Here is a 17,665-nt window from a genome sequence, read left to right on the forward strand (position 1 = left end):
CTCCATGCGAGTTCTAAACCTAATTACCTAAAGAGAAAGTTAAGGTTTGATGAATAGGCCCCTTAGTGCCTAACCCTCCCCCTAGTGCCTAACCCTAACCCTTACTCGCAGCTAATAGGTCAATGTGAAGCTGCAAGAGGAAGAAGACAGGAAGGAGAGGTGTGGGGTTCGCAACATGGGTTAGAGCAACGGAAAAGAGCAGTGCGAAGCAAAAAGGGAAGACACCTATCAGCACTTGTAGCTGGCCCCCCTCCATGTCCCCAATTGCCTCACCTTCAACTACAACACCCTTTGTGGCCCTACTCCGTGTTGGGTGGAGGGGGGTCAGATTATAGAGAGTGGGAGACGGGGATGACATGGATGACAGAGAGAGAGCCAGAGAGAGGACAGAGATGAAGAAGACACTGGGGGGCACAAGACTGGAGAGACACAGGGGACATAGTGACTGTCATCAAAGTGACTACACACCATTATTACAGTTCGGTGTCTATTTCTTTGAATAAATGCATTCTTTTACCATATTATTGAGAAAAAGTGTGTGTGGCTTCATGTAAGGATATAGAGCTGCCAGTGTGGCCCCAGAAATGTATCTGGGTGATAATTTCTGATTTACAACATAACAATGCAACAGACTATGGGGCCTAGTTGGTATTCAACAAACTCTGAAAACTGAAAGTTTTTGGACTTTGCTTCTGAGAACAAGCGACATCTTCAGATGGCGCTTGTTCTCAGATCCCTGCTCCTTCCTATGGGAAGGAGTTCGATGGATGCAGCGAGGGATCCGGAGGTCACGCATGCGTAGCCGAGACGACAGGTAGCAGGTAAGTAATGCAGCTACAGAAGTAGCTGCAATCAGGGCAGGCTCCAGGGGTCTGAGCGCAACCAAAATTGGGGTGTGGCCTAATTTCCATATGCCACGCCTTCTAAGTGCCATGCGTGCACACCTCCAAATAACAACAGGCTGGGGGTAAAGCCCAGCCCTCCGTCACTGGATGGGCTTCCCCCAGCCCTCTCCCGTCAGTGAATGGATGCCGGGTGGAACAGCGGGACAGTAATGTCCCGCTGAAATCGGGATGTTGGGGAAGGGTGTGCCCTTTATGGGTGGTGCCCCTGTTTGTCCACACTGGTCGAACTCCCCTAGAGCCGGCCCTGGCTGCGATACTAACCATGGGGATAACTGCTTTTCGGAGCAGCTGTCCCGTCAGCGGAGCAATGTGAATTACTCACAACATACAGTATAATGAATTACTTACAGGTGTATTATCTGACCACGAATAGCTTTCATCTGGATCACTGGTCACTAGACCAAGCCAAAAGACATACTGACTGTAAACACGAGCTTCCCTTAAAAGAAAATAATAAACACTTAGTATTTGCAACATGCTCAACTGTAGACAATACATTTTGTTGTTAATACTAGACATAACAAATAATTTACATACTGTCACGTTTAGGGGTGACAGTATGTAAATTATTTGTAAAAACAGGTAAAAGCAGCTGAACCGGACTAAAACCACAGGTTTGAACTGGACTGGGACCAGTGCTTGAACACAGGGCCTGATTCAGAGCCGGACGCTATTTGTGGACGCTCGTTCAGAAAAAGGGACCGGCTACTTAAATTGAGCGCTCGCTCTTTGCGGTCTGTTGACGCCTCTATGTCTGAGCGAGCGAACAAAATATGCGCTTGCTATTTTGTAAAGATGCCCCCTGGCCTCTCGCATCCTACGTCATCTCCGCTATTTATTTGATTAATCGAGTACATCGAAAGGCATCTGAACTGCTCGCAGTGCTTGTGGTAGGATTTTCCTACGTCAATCATGCGAACAGTTCAGGCTAAGAAACAACCAAGTGACGTGGTCGATGACGCTGCTTTGTTAATTATGCACACCCTTAAAACGCCCGTTTTGACCTTTTGGCACGCCTGCTTTCGGATCACCACTCCCCGTTTTCAAGCACCTTCCCCTGTTACCACCCACAAACGCCTCATCCTGTCACTCAAATTAGCAGACACTCGCTATTTTGCGAGCGCTCGATTTCCGACTGCAATGACTGGTTGGCGCATGCGCATTACGACCCATACGCATGCGCAGATGTGCGAACATCGCTCGGAGCGAACGAGCGGCCGCTTACAAGCGGCTCTGAATCAGGCCCACAGACTGATAAGAAGCAAACTGGAAGCTGGACACAGCACAATGCTGCAGAATGCTGTGAGCAGCAGCTTGCCGTAATCCAGTTGTCAGCAGCGCAGGATGAGGCAGTGGATTAGAGGTAGTACCTACTCGTTGGTGAGTGAGATCACAGGAAGGTTAAGAACCACATACAGAGGAGTACTAACCCACATTGTTCCGACATGTGCTAGTGGCAGATGCAGGCTTAAATAGTGCGCTTTTTTCAGGGATAGGAGGAAGCAGTCATGTGAGCGCTGCTGCAGGTCGAGACTGGATGTTAGTGCTCACCTGATCAGACTCAACATGGCTGCACCCATGACCCTCAAGAATGAAACGACAGTGCTCTGGGACAGAATGTCCCACCTTAATAAAGCACCGCTGAACAGGGTAAGCATGACTAAGGGCCTGATTCAGAGCCGGACGCTCTGACAGAGCGCTCGCTCTGAATCAGGGCTGGCCTTCTTGTTTTTTTGAGCGGCCTCCTGGCCGCTCGCATAGCTGTGGGTGACCACCCACAGCTATAGCGAGCGGCCAGGAAGATGGTCGCGATGGTGATGTCAGTGGGGCCGGCCCCAGACGGTAGGCGTTCCCATGGGAATGCCTCCGTCTGGGTAGCCACTCCCCCGGCCCACCCACCAAAGGGTGCGTGCTGTCACTCAACATCGATAGCACGCTCCCTTTGGTATGAGACCCAGAGCGATGGTTTGCCCGTCGCTATCCGGGTCTCGCGCATGCGCACGACGGAGCCGGCTCCGTCGTGCGCACTGGGCCACCATTGACCCGCTTGCGAGCGGGCCTGAATCAGGCCCTGAGTCCCGGTTTTGTAACATACAGTACACAATGTATATTTAAAGTTAAACATTGTTTTTATTTTTTTTTTTAGTTTGAACTACACTAGTTTGTGGAAATCAGAGCATTTCTATAGCAATATTTTCATGAATTGCATAAAAGTTACATTTTAATTACAACAGTCAATCACAAGTATACTGTAGTGCATCGATTCCCAAAAGTTTTTCTTGGAATAATGACCTATAGTACAAAACCAGTTGGCTAAACATCACCCCAATATCCTCACGCTTCTGGTAATTCTGGACCAGCAATGCAGATATTATTATACTAAGCTAGCCTGATTGTTATCAACTCCACCTCTACACATTTACTAATGATCAGCTGACTCAATTACTCACATGGGCCTGCTATGGTAAATAATCCAAACCATGGGGAGATGTATCAAACCTTCAAACGAGTAAAGAAGTGGACAGAAGTTACTGACACCCCTCTCGCTCCCCCCCCCCCCCGAGCGTATACCATTTCCACCAGGGGGTGGGAGGAGGGTGGGGATCTTCATCGGCGTTGCTCTATGAGCGCCAAGCAGCACTGCAGGAGGTCTCTTTATGCAGACCTCCGGAGCCGGGCAGTTTGCGGCCGGTGGCCTTGGAGGAATCCACCCTGTGCGGAGGCACCGGCCGCACCGCCCTCCCTATGGTCCTGTTCATAGCAACCAATCAGCTTCTGCCTATCATTTTATAGAATGTAGTTGATAAATGATAGATAAAAGCCATTTCTCCACTATTTAGGAGGTTTAATACAGTCTTCCTTATATATTTAAAGTAACCCCAGCCGGTCCTTGGACCTTTTTAATCTTGGTTCATGTATCCCCAGTAAGCACTTTTCCCATGGCAAGCTGTCAGCATCAATATGCAGTATGTGACATATACAGTAGGGTTAGATTTATTACAGCTTCTAAAAATTAAAAGTGGACTTTAGCTATTATTTCTCAATTGCATTCTAGAAAGTGAGAGACAGATCTGATTATATCTTCTAGAACAGTGGTTCTCAAACTTGGGACCTCATTCAGAGTCTCTCGCAAGCGGCCGCTCACTCGCTCTGTGCGATGGTCGCACAACTGGGCATGTGTACTATTCTCAGTGCGCGTGCGCAAACTAGCGGCTGCGATGTAGAAGCGAGCGCTCGTAGTACATAGACATGTCGCTACTTTGAGTGACAGATTGCACCGTTTGTGGGTGGTAACAGGGGAAGGTGCTTGTGAACGGGGAAGTGGATGTGCGTACGCAGGCGTGCCTGACTGTCAGAACGGAGTTTAATGGGAGTGCATAATTAGCAAAGTAGAATTATGGCACACGTGACTTGTGTTGTTTTTTACCCTTACTGCTTGCAGTGCTTGCGGGAAGGTATGGTCTACCTCAAGCGCTAGGAGCAGCTCCGATGGCTCATGATGTTCCCAATTAATCCTTCTTTGCCCGGAGATGACGTGGGCTGCGAGTGACAAGGGGGCGTCTTTAAACACTTGCGAGCGCAAAATGCCGTAGCTCGCTAAGACATAGAGGCGGCCTCACACCGCAAAGAGCGAGCGCATGATTTCCATATAAGGCCCCTTTTTTCCAATGAGCGATCGCATCTAGCGAGAGACTCTGCATGAGGTCCTTGGTCCTCAGGACCCCACACAGAGTACATTTTCCAGGTCACCCAGCAGGTGCACAGGTGTACTCATTACTCATACTCCATACATGCCTAACCTCCCGGAATTCTCGGGAGGCTCACGATTTTTCAGGTAACCCCCTGCGCCCCCGGAAAGATAGGCATTTCTTCCGCATTCTGGCCACTTCCTAGTGAAGTAGATAGAATGGGGAGACTATTAGTGGCGATAGGTTGGTCCGTGCATTGGGGGCGGGGCCTAATGATGCAATTCTATGATAATAGTGTAATTTAGCCCGCCCCCTATTAATGTATGCACTGCGGCCATTTACAGCGAGGGGTGGGGCTTAATGACGCAATTATGACCGGCCCTGCCCCCCAACTCTGCCCACCTACTTCTCCTCTCCAGGCTTCTCCCAAAAAGTCTAGCAGAGCCGTAGCTAGACTTTTTGGTGCCCTGTGCCAGAGAGAGCATTGGCGCCTCCCCCCCCGCCCCTCCCCCATTTCTTAAATAGGGACATAAGAGAGTGCATCTGAAAAAGGGCCATGGCTTCATGGGGAAGGGCCAGGGAAAAGATAGGGGCAGCCAGGAGATGCTGGGTATAAAAGAAGAGGAAGCTAAAAGTGAGAATGATAATAAACAGGAAAATTAACAGGCCCAAACAGTGCCCCCTGCCCTGCGGTGCCCTGTGCCATGGCACTGGTCACACTACCCTAGTTACGGCCCTGGTTTAGGATCCTGACCCAGTTTGAGAACCTGTGTTCTAGTAGATCAGAGGTTCCCAGCCACAGTCCTCAAGGCACAATAACAGGCAAGGTTTTAAGGATAGCCATACTTGAGCACAGATGTCTTAATTAGTACCTCAGTTATTTTGATTTAACTATCCATGCTCAAGCTTGGATATCACTAAAACCTGGACTGTTAGTGTGCCTTGAGGACCGAGGTTGGGAAACACTGCAGTAGATTGTAAGCTTGTGAGTAAGGCTCTTTTACCTCCGTTCTTGCTATATTACTGTATTTGTCTCCAGCTGTAGAGTGCTGTGGAGTATATTGGCACAATATAAATACATCTTAATAATACTTACATCAGCATTGTCTTTACTATCTTCTCTTCCACCTTACTGCTAATACTGAGTAAGTCACCTCCTATTGCTCTGCAATAATCCCGGGCTTCATACCATGTCTTTCTCTCACTGGCGTCTCTATGGTAATGCTGGTGAAAGATACAGATAACATGTAATATGTACAGTGGTGTAAGTATACTGTTATACAATGGTATGCCGTACTGCCACTTCTACTACTGCTTCATTCCAAAACTATCACATTCCATTCACTTACATTTACCGTACGGCCACATCTTACCACTATATATGTAAATACTGTACAGCTGTAACTTCTTGTATGTTAATGGCTATACACTGCTTAAGAGCCTTTATATGTCTGCTTGCACCCTTGATATCAGTGGGTCATCCTCAGAGAAGATTAATTGCATTTGTAAAATGGAAGAAAAGAATACACTTTCTAGTGGGAAACAACCATAAACCCTTCTTCACTTTTGCAAATCAGCTGTCTATCCCATTCATCTGCTGAGAGATATCATACTGCAAAGTAGTATTTATGTGCATCATTCTTGATTGGTAGCAAAGAGTAGGGAGAGTGCACAGAATTCGGTGCGTACCCACTTGGCGATATTCATGAGCAGTTGCATGATTACGGCATTGTGATCGTGCAATCGCTCAGTAATAGTGCACTATAATGACGGAAACCACCAGCGATGTGCGCTCCCGCTGGTCGTTTCCGTCATCTATCATCGCCTGAACATGCAGGCCAATCTGCCTATAACGATAGATTGGCCATGTTCAGGAATGAGGGAGGGTGTCTACACTGTACAACACATCGGTCAGTGTAGGCACTACAGGGAATCAGGAACGACATCGTAATCGTACTGTATTCCTAATCGCCTAGTGTGTACGCACCTTTAGGCTTCACAAGTCTAAAGAGATTGGCTTGCAGTCACTAGCCGGATATAATCTGTACAGATTGGTGGACATATACTGGGACATGACCAGTGAGCATAAAGTATTTTTTTGCATCTCTCTGACAACTAACACATGTAGGGCCTGATTCTGATTTGCAAGTTGCAGCGCCTGTGTGTGCATCTTTTGCTGGTATTGCTTGTGCGACTTTATGCTAAATACCGCAGCTAGTCCTTCCCAGGTGTACATCCATGCATCTGCAAGGACAGAGGCGCCCACTTTGAGCGTCTCCAGGGGCTGTGCGTCCTTAGACACCACCATTGGTCGTACCATCAAAACTTGCACCAGCCCTATGGCAGGTGCAGATTGTAGAGTATGGCCTCCATGACACCCGTGACACTCCCATAACATGCCCAGAAGAAGGACCATCTCCGTGAGTCTGTTTAGCTGCCGCCTAGGAACGCCCAGAACATTTCCAATACATTTCTTATACTGTTCATCTCAATCACAACTCCGGCTCCCTGCGTACACACAGTGTAATGCATGCACCCTACAAGTTTCTAGGGTTTTTCACACAGGCGCAGTAGCAAAAAATCGATAAATTCCATGAATATTGGTCTCAGGCAGTTTATCACCTTTGAGGACAGGAATGCAGAAATCTTGGCTGATACATCAGTAAATATCAGAGGCAGGTTCTAGGCATGGCAGATCAGAATGGTATGTAGTTAGGATACCCGACAGCCACATTCCCGACATGGGACTAAAGATAGGAGTCAAAAATCCCAACACCTATCATTAGCCCCACTACTAAATCCCGAATGAAGGTAAGCCGGGTGTTTTAGCGTGTAGCCGCGGGGGGGTTAGCGTTAGGGACCCACAGTGGGACTTAGGGTTAGGCACCCCCCCGGGAGGGTTAGGGTAGGGAAAGGGGGGGTTAGGGTTAGGCACCACTATGGGGGGTTAGGCCCCCCCGGGAGGGTTAGGTTTATAGTGCGGGGAGCGGGGCTAGGTTTAGGCACTTATGGGGGGGAGGTTAGCGTTAGGTACTAAGGGGGAAGGTTAGGGTTAGGCACCCCTAAATTGGGTTTAGGGTTAGGGGGGGGAGAGGGGAGGGTTAGACTACTTACCTGATGTTGGCGGGATTCCGACACGTCGGGGCTCCCGCTGTCGATATTTGATCCGGCGGCTAAAAAGCTGCCGGCATTACATACCGATTCTGATCAGAACAGGCAAAAAAACATTAATGACACAGCAATGACTGCCGGGCTCATACAGAATAAATAACCAGCTGTCATGTGTAGTCCATGCTGGTAATTGAGTCATCCTGGCGGTTGGGATGCTGGCAGTCAGAATATCAACAGGATTAGGTAAGTACCCGCGATATGTCTTACAACAAAGGTGTTCACAGACATATCGCTTCTGCTCTACAGCACTTGCTGCAGTAGCACAGGTGACTGACAGCTTAACTTGGTGGGCAAGTTTAGGAGAGTTTGTAAAAACAGCAATTGGGCATTCACTAACCAGTGATAGCTACAGCCAGACTAGCATTGAGATTTTGATCTCTGCCATGTGACAGGATAGGGATAATTGATCCCTGGAGTACTGCCTTTGTCTGGATCTACCTCTCAAGGTCTTGGGAAGCAGTGCATCCGCCAAAAGTGGATTGACAGTGACACAGGACTGCTGCCTCGCTGAAGAAAAGAGGGTCTTTGTCCAGGGAAAAGCTTGGATAGAAGCAGCCCTGAGAGAAACTAGGATACTGGTGAAGTGTTTTTATTATACCTTGTATGTAATCTGTGCCAGACTGTAGTGCTATTTTTTGCGGGTTATTATTTAATTATTATAATTGCTGGTGTATATATAATGTAGTCCTCTATTTTGGATAGTTGCCTGGGTGATATTTAAACCTTGGATAGGTACAGGGTAAGCCAGTTGTGTGGCACAGAGTGATACACTAAGCCAGGTATTATCATGTGGTGGCAGCAGTGGGATGACCCAATCCCAGTTAGGCAATATCCGAATATCCAAAGCACCAACCATGCACACTATAGTTGCTTGGGAGTGCCTGTGACCAGTAGTTGGGAAAAAAAGAAGGATCCAAGAGTGACAAGGGTACTGGCTCAAGGGTAGGTGCATTCACCCTCCGGGCAGTACAGAATAGTGGGCCGTGTTCCATGAGGGATATCACAATGAGGCGACCCGGCATGATGCTAGGATTGTGGTCCGCCTAGATGTGAGGTTAGTGTGGGTTGGTACATACAAAAAGCTTATTAACAGGCTACTGTATGTTCCCAAATATGGAGGTTCCAGTGTCAGGACTCCAATAAGAGGCGTAAAAGAAGAATACTAGCTGGGGAGTGTCTGTGTACCCTACCAGCAGTATTGAGTGAGAGATCTGGAGTGCACAGCAAATTTCATGGTACAGAAGCCCTTGGTGCAAAGTGCATGGTAGTAAATCCCAGCTTCACTGTGAATGAGAGTGGGTAAAAGCCGCACCATAAAGATGGCCCGAAGAAAGAACAGAACTGTCATAGGTATTCAGAGGAGATTTTGGTCCTGGATGGAGACTCTCCGGTAAAGCTCCAGTATGTGGAACAGTCACTTTCATCAATACATAATGAATGCCCATATCCCTGGGAGCACTTCTTCAATGTTTGAGTAGAGACAGAAGGAGCCAACAACTGGGAGCAGATGAGAGCCCTCATGGATGCCTTCTTCCAGTGCATAGATGGTGCTATAAACTGAGATCTGGCTAAAGATCCTGAGTGGAAGATGCTCATTAAATCGGTCACCTAGAAGTTAGGCCAGCTGTCTCGAAAGACACCACATCCTGCTCTAGAAAATCTGACATTACCAAGTCAGTGTTCAAAGGGAAAGCCAGCTGAAACAGTGTTGAATCCCAATACTTATACCCAGCAATCCGGCCAGGCTACAGATAGGCCTGTTGCTAGCGCAGAAGCGAATCAGCTGCAAGAGTCCAGGTCATCAACCCTGGTAGATCCTTTGGTAGGGATGGACCGTGAGGAGTAAGAAGCTGAATATGAACTGCGTGGTGTCTTCTATCATTATAAGGATCATAGGGAAATCATCCAGGACCTTAGCTATGATCAAGTAAACCTGGTCAAGGCTTTTTCAGCATATACCGAATGTGGATTCTACATCGGGTCCCAAGATGAGTCTCCTGGAGCAGTTGGAATTCATAGAGGAGTATTTTGAATTGGCTCAAGAATAGGCATTAGATTGGGGAAAGCTCAATAGCACAATCTGGCAGAACCAATGTCAAAGGGTGGATGCTGAAAGGCCCTTCCTGCAACAGATTATTTATTTCCACTAACCAAAGAATCAGTCAACCAGTCTATAGAAATCATCCCCAGGGAAAAGAGGTCCCTTCCAGCTGCAATTGATATAGGGTGTGCTTCAGGGAGACACCTTGCTCCTCAGCCAGCCCAGCTGGGAAATTATATCTTCAAAGTGGATGCTGGGAAGGAGGCAGCTAAAGAGGCAAGTGTGCAACCAGCTACATTGCTAGTTATGCTGGGGGAGGCTGGCATCCAAGGACAATGGGTGAATGCCAGGAGGCACCGCCTGCACCAGATTAATCTCTCAGCCAGAGAGGAAGTCACACCACCTTTAGGAGTGGTTGATGCAGAGAAGACAAGGCCCAAGGAAGGCAAACCAAGACCAAGTTATAAGGATTTTCCTGACTGATCTACAAATCTACAGCAAGAATGAGATGGTGGATTCCACAGATGCCACAGCCAACCCCATTGCCTTTGAAACACCTGAAGGATCTTCAGACGAGGATGGGTCAGCATCACTGGGCAAACTTGAGACCCAAAATTTGCATGCCTTTAGACAGCTTTTACTTGTAAAAAGGGGGTAGAAGGAACCCACTATCCTGATGCACCATAGGTGATAGAAGTGGGGTACACAGTAGAAATGGTTGCGTGGTTGGGAGAGTGTTATCCTTCAGAGTAGAGGATTTGTCCAGGAGACTCCAGTACAGCCCACAGTCTTCCCAAGGCACTGTGATGTTACTGCAGCTGTGCAGAATGTTGTTGGATGTATGGGAAGGAAGCACTGAATTTGAATAAACAGGAGCAATACAAGGAGTCCAAGGTCTTGACTGGATTATCCATGGAGGCTCAGTCAGTGGATGGGACTTCAGCAGATCCATTGCATTTTCTGGGATTTACAAGTTTGCCAGTTTATGGTCATTTTTCTGTGTTTTTTTGGGGGGTGGGAATGGCCAATGAAGGAAGCTGTTCGGTAATCCTGTTTCCCCATATAGATTTACTGGGGGTTTTGAGTTCTCTGGAAACCAACCAGTGGAGAAAGAAATGGGACTATTGGAGTTTGCCCCAGTGTTGCCAAGGGACTTCAATAGACGAACACAGCAATGGGACATTCACTACCCAATGATAGCTAAAATCAGACTGGCCAATGGAGGTGTATAAGGACCCACCAATCGATATTACAGAGTGCACGGATGCTAAAAGTTGGCGTCTCAGATCTTGCACATTCCACTGCATGGATGTACACAAGGGAAGGAGTTTGTAGTGGTATTTGCAAAAAATCAAAGAGGGGCGGCCTCCAATACATGCTGCTGTGTGTTCGAATCAGGTCCATAGTATTTCAGATGCCACCAATACCTGGCGCCTTAGGTGACCTACCTTGTGATAGGCAGGGCCAGATTAGCAATAGAGCAAATGGAGCTCAAGCTCCAGGCCCCCTCCTAAAAATAGGCCCATCATCATGGCAGCAAGAGAAACAGCTGCCTAGCTGGCCACACAGTTGCCCATAAATCATCATCAGTATTAACATTTTATTTCTAGTTTTCTCACAAAAAGCTGCAATTGTATTTATTTTTTTAATTGTAGCATAAAGAGACATTGGGACTGATAGTGTATGTAGTGTATGTGCTGTAAGTGCCCACGTGACTCCGGCCACACCTTCTCCGCTTCTCAGTATAGGCCTTTAAACATTTTCAGCCCCAGGCCCATGTGGTCTACCAGCCCTATTTTACGGAACAATAGGAACTGTATGTTTTGTATTTGGACACCACTTTTGACAGGCCCCTAATCATGATACAGCTAAATTGAAGAGAAATTTACTAAAGAATTGAAAAAGTTTAACTCAGTGAAATTGCTTGTTCTAAAGCACTAGCAGGCTGGAATTTTATGTGATATTTATGCTTTTGCACACTGCGCATCATCTGATTTTTCTGCCGGCTTCCAAATCTAGGTGCACTGCTAGTTGCTAAATCTTTGTCAAAATATTCCCCATTCAGTTTTAAGATACATTTTTGTTTGTTTGTTATTACATTCCTTTAATATAATTTTTCTTCTATCCGTCTACTTACTTTGTAACATGCACTTATACGGTTGGATGTACTCCATCCTTCCGGACATGTTGGTACTGCTGTTGTCGTCGGGTGGGGAGGCGGTGTCACTCCTTGTGCCAATTTCTTGCAGACATACTTAGCTTTTTCATTACAGATGACAACATCCCACAATCCGCCCTTGTTTCCAGTTCTCATAACAACACAGCCTTGTTTTCTTCCTTCAAAGTTGATATTGTAATGAATATGTTATGATGCAAATAGTAATGCAGATTTTAAATATGATGTTCTGTAACTGTTACTAGTGGCCAAAACAGTCATATCCAAAATTCCCACAACCAATATACTACTGGAGCAATAACTTCCAGCCATATCACTCTGATGAGCTCCAACACAGGAGAATCCGTCTCTGCAGGTGGAATCCTCTCCCGTCACTAGTCGGCACTTTGCTCGGATTGCCCAGAAGGCAAACAATGACTATATAGTGACATTTGCCACTAGCTCCCCATCAGGCAAAGAATCAATTTCCTCACTCACCTACAAAGCCCTTAACCTCCATTCTCCTCCCTACATCTCCAGCCTCACTTTTACTCACATGCCCTCCTCCCCTCTTCACTCGGCCAATGACAGTTCGTCTCTAACTGGAAATGTCTCTCTTCTCCATCTCATCATACAGTCCCAAATAAAATGTGTGTTTACCATTTGAAATATGTGACTTCATGTAGAACAACTCCACCAGTTTTTGCAATATTTTAGAATCTGGTGTATTCTCCCCAAGAGCCATATTTCCAGAGATTTCTTTGGACATATGGTGCCAGTGGCCACCCAGTCAGACCTTCATCAGGGCACAAGCCCCCCTTGAATCAGCGACCCACAGCAAACGGTGCACCCATTATAGATACTGTATGTCTCTGACAGAACTCCAAGCTCTCCATGATAACTCAGCTTTGCTGAGTAGGGGATGCAGTCATTATGTCAACATTTACAATATCGACAATCATAATGTTGACTCCACAATGTCAACAGAATGATGTTGGCATTGTTAAAATGGCAACATGGAACATGTCAACTTCTGGAAAATGTTGACGTTAAAATTCTGACATTCTCAGAATGCTGACAGAGTTGAACTGGGTACACACTATAAAATATATTGGCCAGTCTTGTTATACGAGATGGATTGCAATGACCATCGTATAGTGTGTACCCTCAATTCATTGTTAGTTGAATTGTCTGGTTGCATCTTCCTATCTGATGGTGCAGTAACATTACTCCTGTAATGATATAACATGCCATTGTACGGTGGATCATGCATTGTTTTAGTGGACACAATATGTTGTTGCATCATATCGGACTGTTGCAAGATCGATGTGTTGTTCAGATGTACTCAGATTTAGGCTGTGGGAAGGGAGTGTAATGGTTTGGCTGCGGGAGGGCAGGGTTAGGCAGTAGGGGAAGGATAAGTCCTAGGATGCGGTAAAGGAGGTTAGGCACTAAGGGGGAGGGTTAGGTATTAGCAATACTCACTGTCGGAACCGCCACAGGAACAGCCGGAAGACACTGTCAGCTCATCTGAAAGATGGACCAGTTGAACCAGGTATGTCACCACTGGACCACCAGGAACGGTTTGTCGACATTCTAATCATGTCAACATTTAACATTTAATCAGTGTCAACATAATGAATATTGATTTGGTCACTGTTGAATTGCCAGGCATGTTGACATTATGGCCCTGATTCAGAGCCGCTCGTAAGCGGCCGCTCGTTCGTTATGAGCGATGTTCGCACATCTGCGCATGCGTACGGATTTTAATGCGCATGCGCGAACCAGTCAGTGCGGCTGAAAATCGTTTGTTCTCTAAATAGCGAATGCCTGCTATTTTGAGTGACAGGAGGAGGCGTATGTGGGTGGTAACAGGGGAAGGTGCTTGAAAACGGGGAATGGAAATCAGAACGCAGGCGTGCTTAAAGGTCAAAACGGGCGTTTTATGGGTGTGCATAATTAATACAGGAGCTTCATTGACCACATCACTTGGTTGATTTATAGTCAGAACTGCTCGCAAGATTGTGGTAGGAAAAACCAACCACAAGAATAGCGAGCAGTTCATACGCTGTTCGATGTACTCGATTAATCTATTAAATAGCGGACATAACGTATGGTGCGAGCGTCCAGGGGGCGTATTTTTCAAAATTACGACCACAAGTTTTGTTCGCTCGTTCAGACATAGAGGCATGAACAGACCGCAAAGTGCGAACGGTTCATTTGAATAGCCACCCCTTTTTAATCAATGAGCAAGCGCAAATAGCGTCCGGCTCTGAATCAGGGCCTATGACCAAGTCAACATTTTATACAGTACTACTTTCAGCTAGAGGGGTTGTTCATGTTTTAATGTTTCATTTATTTACTTTGTGTTTTCTTTCAAAGCAGATAGTGAATATTTGTCATAACAACAACTGCCTGAGGACTTCTCTAAATATTCATAACATCCCAATTTATACGTGCTTTAATGCATTCCCAAGTTTCTTTGCCACTAAAATATGCTTCCATGGACAACTGTCTCTGTCTACAACATGGAACACTGCATCCGGCCTCCTGGCAACCTTGCCACCCCTTTCACAATGGAACATGTGACTTACCGGGCATGTCGGCATTCCAGTGTGTGTACAAAACCCTTTCCCTGTTGGTCCATTTAAAAGTTCCCTTTTCCTCCATATCGGAAAGACCTGTCCAGAAATATTTCTCTGGTCTAAGTCCAATCAGGCTGGTTAAATAAGCCTGTTCAAACCTGTAATATAAAAGACAAGTGTATGTTTGTATTTGTTATCTATATTTATATACAGGCAATGAAAGCTTTACTGGACAGTTCAGAGCACAGTGGCAAATTATTTGCTAAAGAATACAAACCATAGTGCGATAGGCCAGCATATACAGTGCAATCACTTTGGGTTTATCTTGCTATACCAAGACCCAGAGGTATTGCGTGGAGATGCAGCACCCAGAGCAGGCGTACACTACGGCGCCCCTCCCCCTTTTCCAGTACTGGAGAATGTCTAGGAGTTGGGCACATCCAGCATGTGGGGCTGTATGCGTAGAGCAGGTGTTCTCAAACTTTTTTGCTCTGGGACCCAGTCTAACAATTAAAATTGTTACAGGACCCCAGCAAGTTACTGCAGAACATCCGCCACACATGCATGCAGACCATGCATGCACAGTAGCACCGAGGGAGCACAAAACAGAAGTGAAGTGATCGCTAATGGGATCACTTAATTTCTTGCACATCGCAGGGTCGAGGTCCTTTCAAAGCCCTGTCCCTGCAATAAGAGGCAGGAAGTGACTGGGAAGACAGTAGGTGATTGGGAAGGCAAAGGGTGACATAGGAGACAGTAACAGGGGGTTAAAGGAGAAACAGGGTGACAGGGGGGAAGCAGAGGATGACAGGGAGAGACAGAGTGACGTAGGAGGCAGGTGGAGACGGGGGGAGGCAGTGTGTGACAGGGAGAGGCAGGTGGAGATGGGGGGAGGCAGTGTGTGACAGGGAGAGGCAGGTGAAGACGGGGTGAGCAGTGAATGACTAGGGAGGCAGTCGGAGGCAAAGAGTGACATAGATGGCAGTGGGTGACAGGGAGATTCAGTGGTTGGCACTGGGTAACGGAGAGGCTGTGGGTGGCAGGGAGAAGCAGAGGGTAGCAGTGGGTGAAAGGGTGGTGGCAATAGGTGAGAAGAACCACCAGTGAGTGTCTAAAAAATGTGGGTGATTTTTGCTCCCACTCCAAATGCCACACTGAGTGCTCCTCTCCTTCCTCCTCATGCTGCTCTGCTGCAGTTTCTTCTCCCTCCACAGCAATCATCACACAATCTGTCGCCCCCACCCTGGCAGCCGCGGTGCTCCTCTCCTTCCACCCCCCAGGCTGCCCTTCCTTAAGAACATCTGACTTTAAGAGAGAGTCTGGCAGCTGGCTCCCTCTGAGTCTGTCCACTGCTTGCGCTTGGGTGCAGCTGCCTGTGTGTAAGCTTCTGCTGCTGCCGGGCAGGAGACGCTGAGCACCGAGGTGGGGTCGGGACTGCTGGAAGGCAGAGCAGGAGATGCTGAGCATCTGGATGGGGGCAGGGCTGCTGGGCAGGAATATGCTGAACACTAGGGTGGGGGCGAAGCTGCTGAATGCTGCTGGGAGGGAGGGTAGGAGACGCTGAGCGCTGGGGTGGGGGCAGAGCTGTCTGATAACTCCTCGGATCTCTCAGCCAATGATCCGAGGAGTCTGAAGTAGGGATGTGCAGGCTCGGATAGGTTCAAGTTTGCGCGCTGAGTTCGGATTTTTCCCTCCAAAAATTGGGTCTCAGAAAGAGGCAAAACATCATCAAAAGTCCATGGAAGATGACGTTTGTCCATGAAAGATGACGTTTTGCCTCTTTCTGAGACCCGATTTTTGGAGGGAAAAATCCGAACTCAGCGTTCAAACTCGAACCTATCCGAGCCTGCACATCTCTAGTCTGAAGTAACAGACAGCTCAACTGGTTTCAGGCGCCCGGATAACTGGCTGAGAGATCCGAGGAGTCATCACCCTGAAACCCATGTGAGTTGTGACCCCAAGCTGAGATGGCCGCGACCCACTTTGGGGTCGCGACCCACAGTTTGAGAACTGCTGGTGTAGAGGAATGACAGCACCCACTATGGAAAAACAATAATTTTTATTTATTTTCTCAAGCAGGCAAACTAAATATATTGTGCTTATTAAATAGAATAAACCATGATCAAAACAAAACCACCTGCAAACAAAAGAAAAAGAGAAGCCATGAAGGCGGGGGACAGTATGACAGAATGCAAAGTGGTGTTTGCACCCATGTACTTAGGAGAGATTATTGAGCAAGTTTTTCTGTACTGTCAGCTCCGCATAAGGAGAGGGTGCCGCTTTGAAGATGATGGTTAAAATAGGACAATGCCAGGTGGGTTGGGAAAGGGAAAAATGTGCTGTTCGGTTTCCGGGGAAACTGAACACACACCCGAAATTAGGCTTGGGGCTTTTTGACAAACAGTGTGTTGTGTGTTCAGGCACACTACGAGGGTCCTCGCACATCTCTAGTTTTAACCCATACGGGGGCCCTCGCACATCACACATCTCTAGTTTTAACCCCTTTACTTGCTGATGAGACCATACAACATTACAAAATATAAGGTACAGCTTACTCTGACTTAGGGCTCTATTTACAACAATCCGCATTTAGAATGCAGATTGTAGTATGATATTTCCGACTGCATTCGCATTGCGAATTCAGACAATATCACAGGGAATTATTGAAAATCTCTTGCAGGGACACAGCTTGCGATAAAGCTCTGTCCCTGCAAATCCTCTCTGCAGCCTTATCACTATATTTTTCGGAAAAAATAGTGACAAGGTGCCGCGCAATCGCGAGCCCCCGTGGCCCCCCCCCTTACTTTCACTTACCTCCGGTCAGGTAATCGCTGCTCCGGTGATGGCCTTCCCCTGGTGCTCCGGTCAGCTGGTCTCTCATCCTGCACTGTGACCCGGTCAGCAGTTCTGTGCAGCAGCTGACCAGGGTCACAGTGCAGGATGGGAGACCAGCTGATCGGAGCCCAGGAAGACATCACCGGAGAACCGATCACCGGCCCTGGACTCAGGTAAGTGTTTTATTTTCCTTTAGCAGTGATCAGCTGTGTGGTTTAGACCACACAGCTGATCACTGGGACCCGGCTCCCGACTCTGCTCTGCCTGTTGGAGCAAAGCAGAAG

The 17,665-nt window shown here is 47.3% G+C and overlaps 1 protein-coding gene across 1 annotated transcript in view; it reads right to left on the minus strand.

The window, feature by feature from the left end:
- The window catches only part of LOC148517457 (macrophage mannose receptor 1-like), a 273,872-nt gene that overhangs the window by 158,061 nt on the left and 98,146 nt on the right, over nucleotides 1–17,665 (minus strand). The window contains exons 11-14 of the mRNA XM_088478603.1: nucleotides 14,556–14,704; nucleotides 11,944–12,143; nucleotides 5,691–5,818; nucleotides 1,254–1,344 (exon numbers count right to left, since the gene is read on the minus strand). Of these exons, the coding sequence (XP_088334729.1) occupies nucleotides 1,254–1,344; nucleotides 5,691–5,818; nucleotides 11,944–12,143; nucleotides 14,556–14,704 (568 nt within the window). The remainder of the gene's footprint in view (nucleotides 1–1,253; nucleotides 1,345–5,690; nucleotides 5,819–11,943; nucleotides 12,144–14,555; nucleotides 14,705–17,665) is intronic.

Source organism: Taudactylus pleione, unplaced genomic scaffold, assembly GCF_031769625.1.
Source record: "Taudactylus pleione unplaced genomic scaffold, aTauple2 ptg000216l, whole genome shotgun sequence".
Taxonomy (NCBI): Eukaryota; Metazoa; Chordata; class Amphibia; order Anura; family Myobatrachidae; genus Taudactylus; species Taudactylus pleione.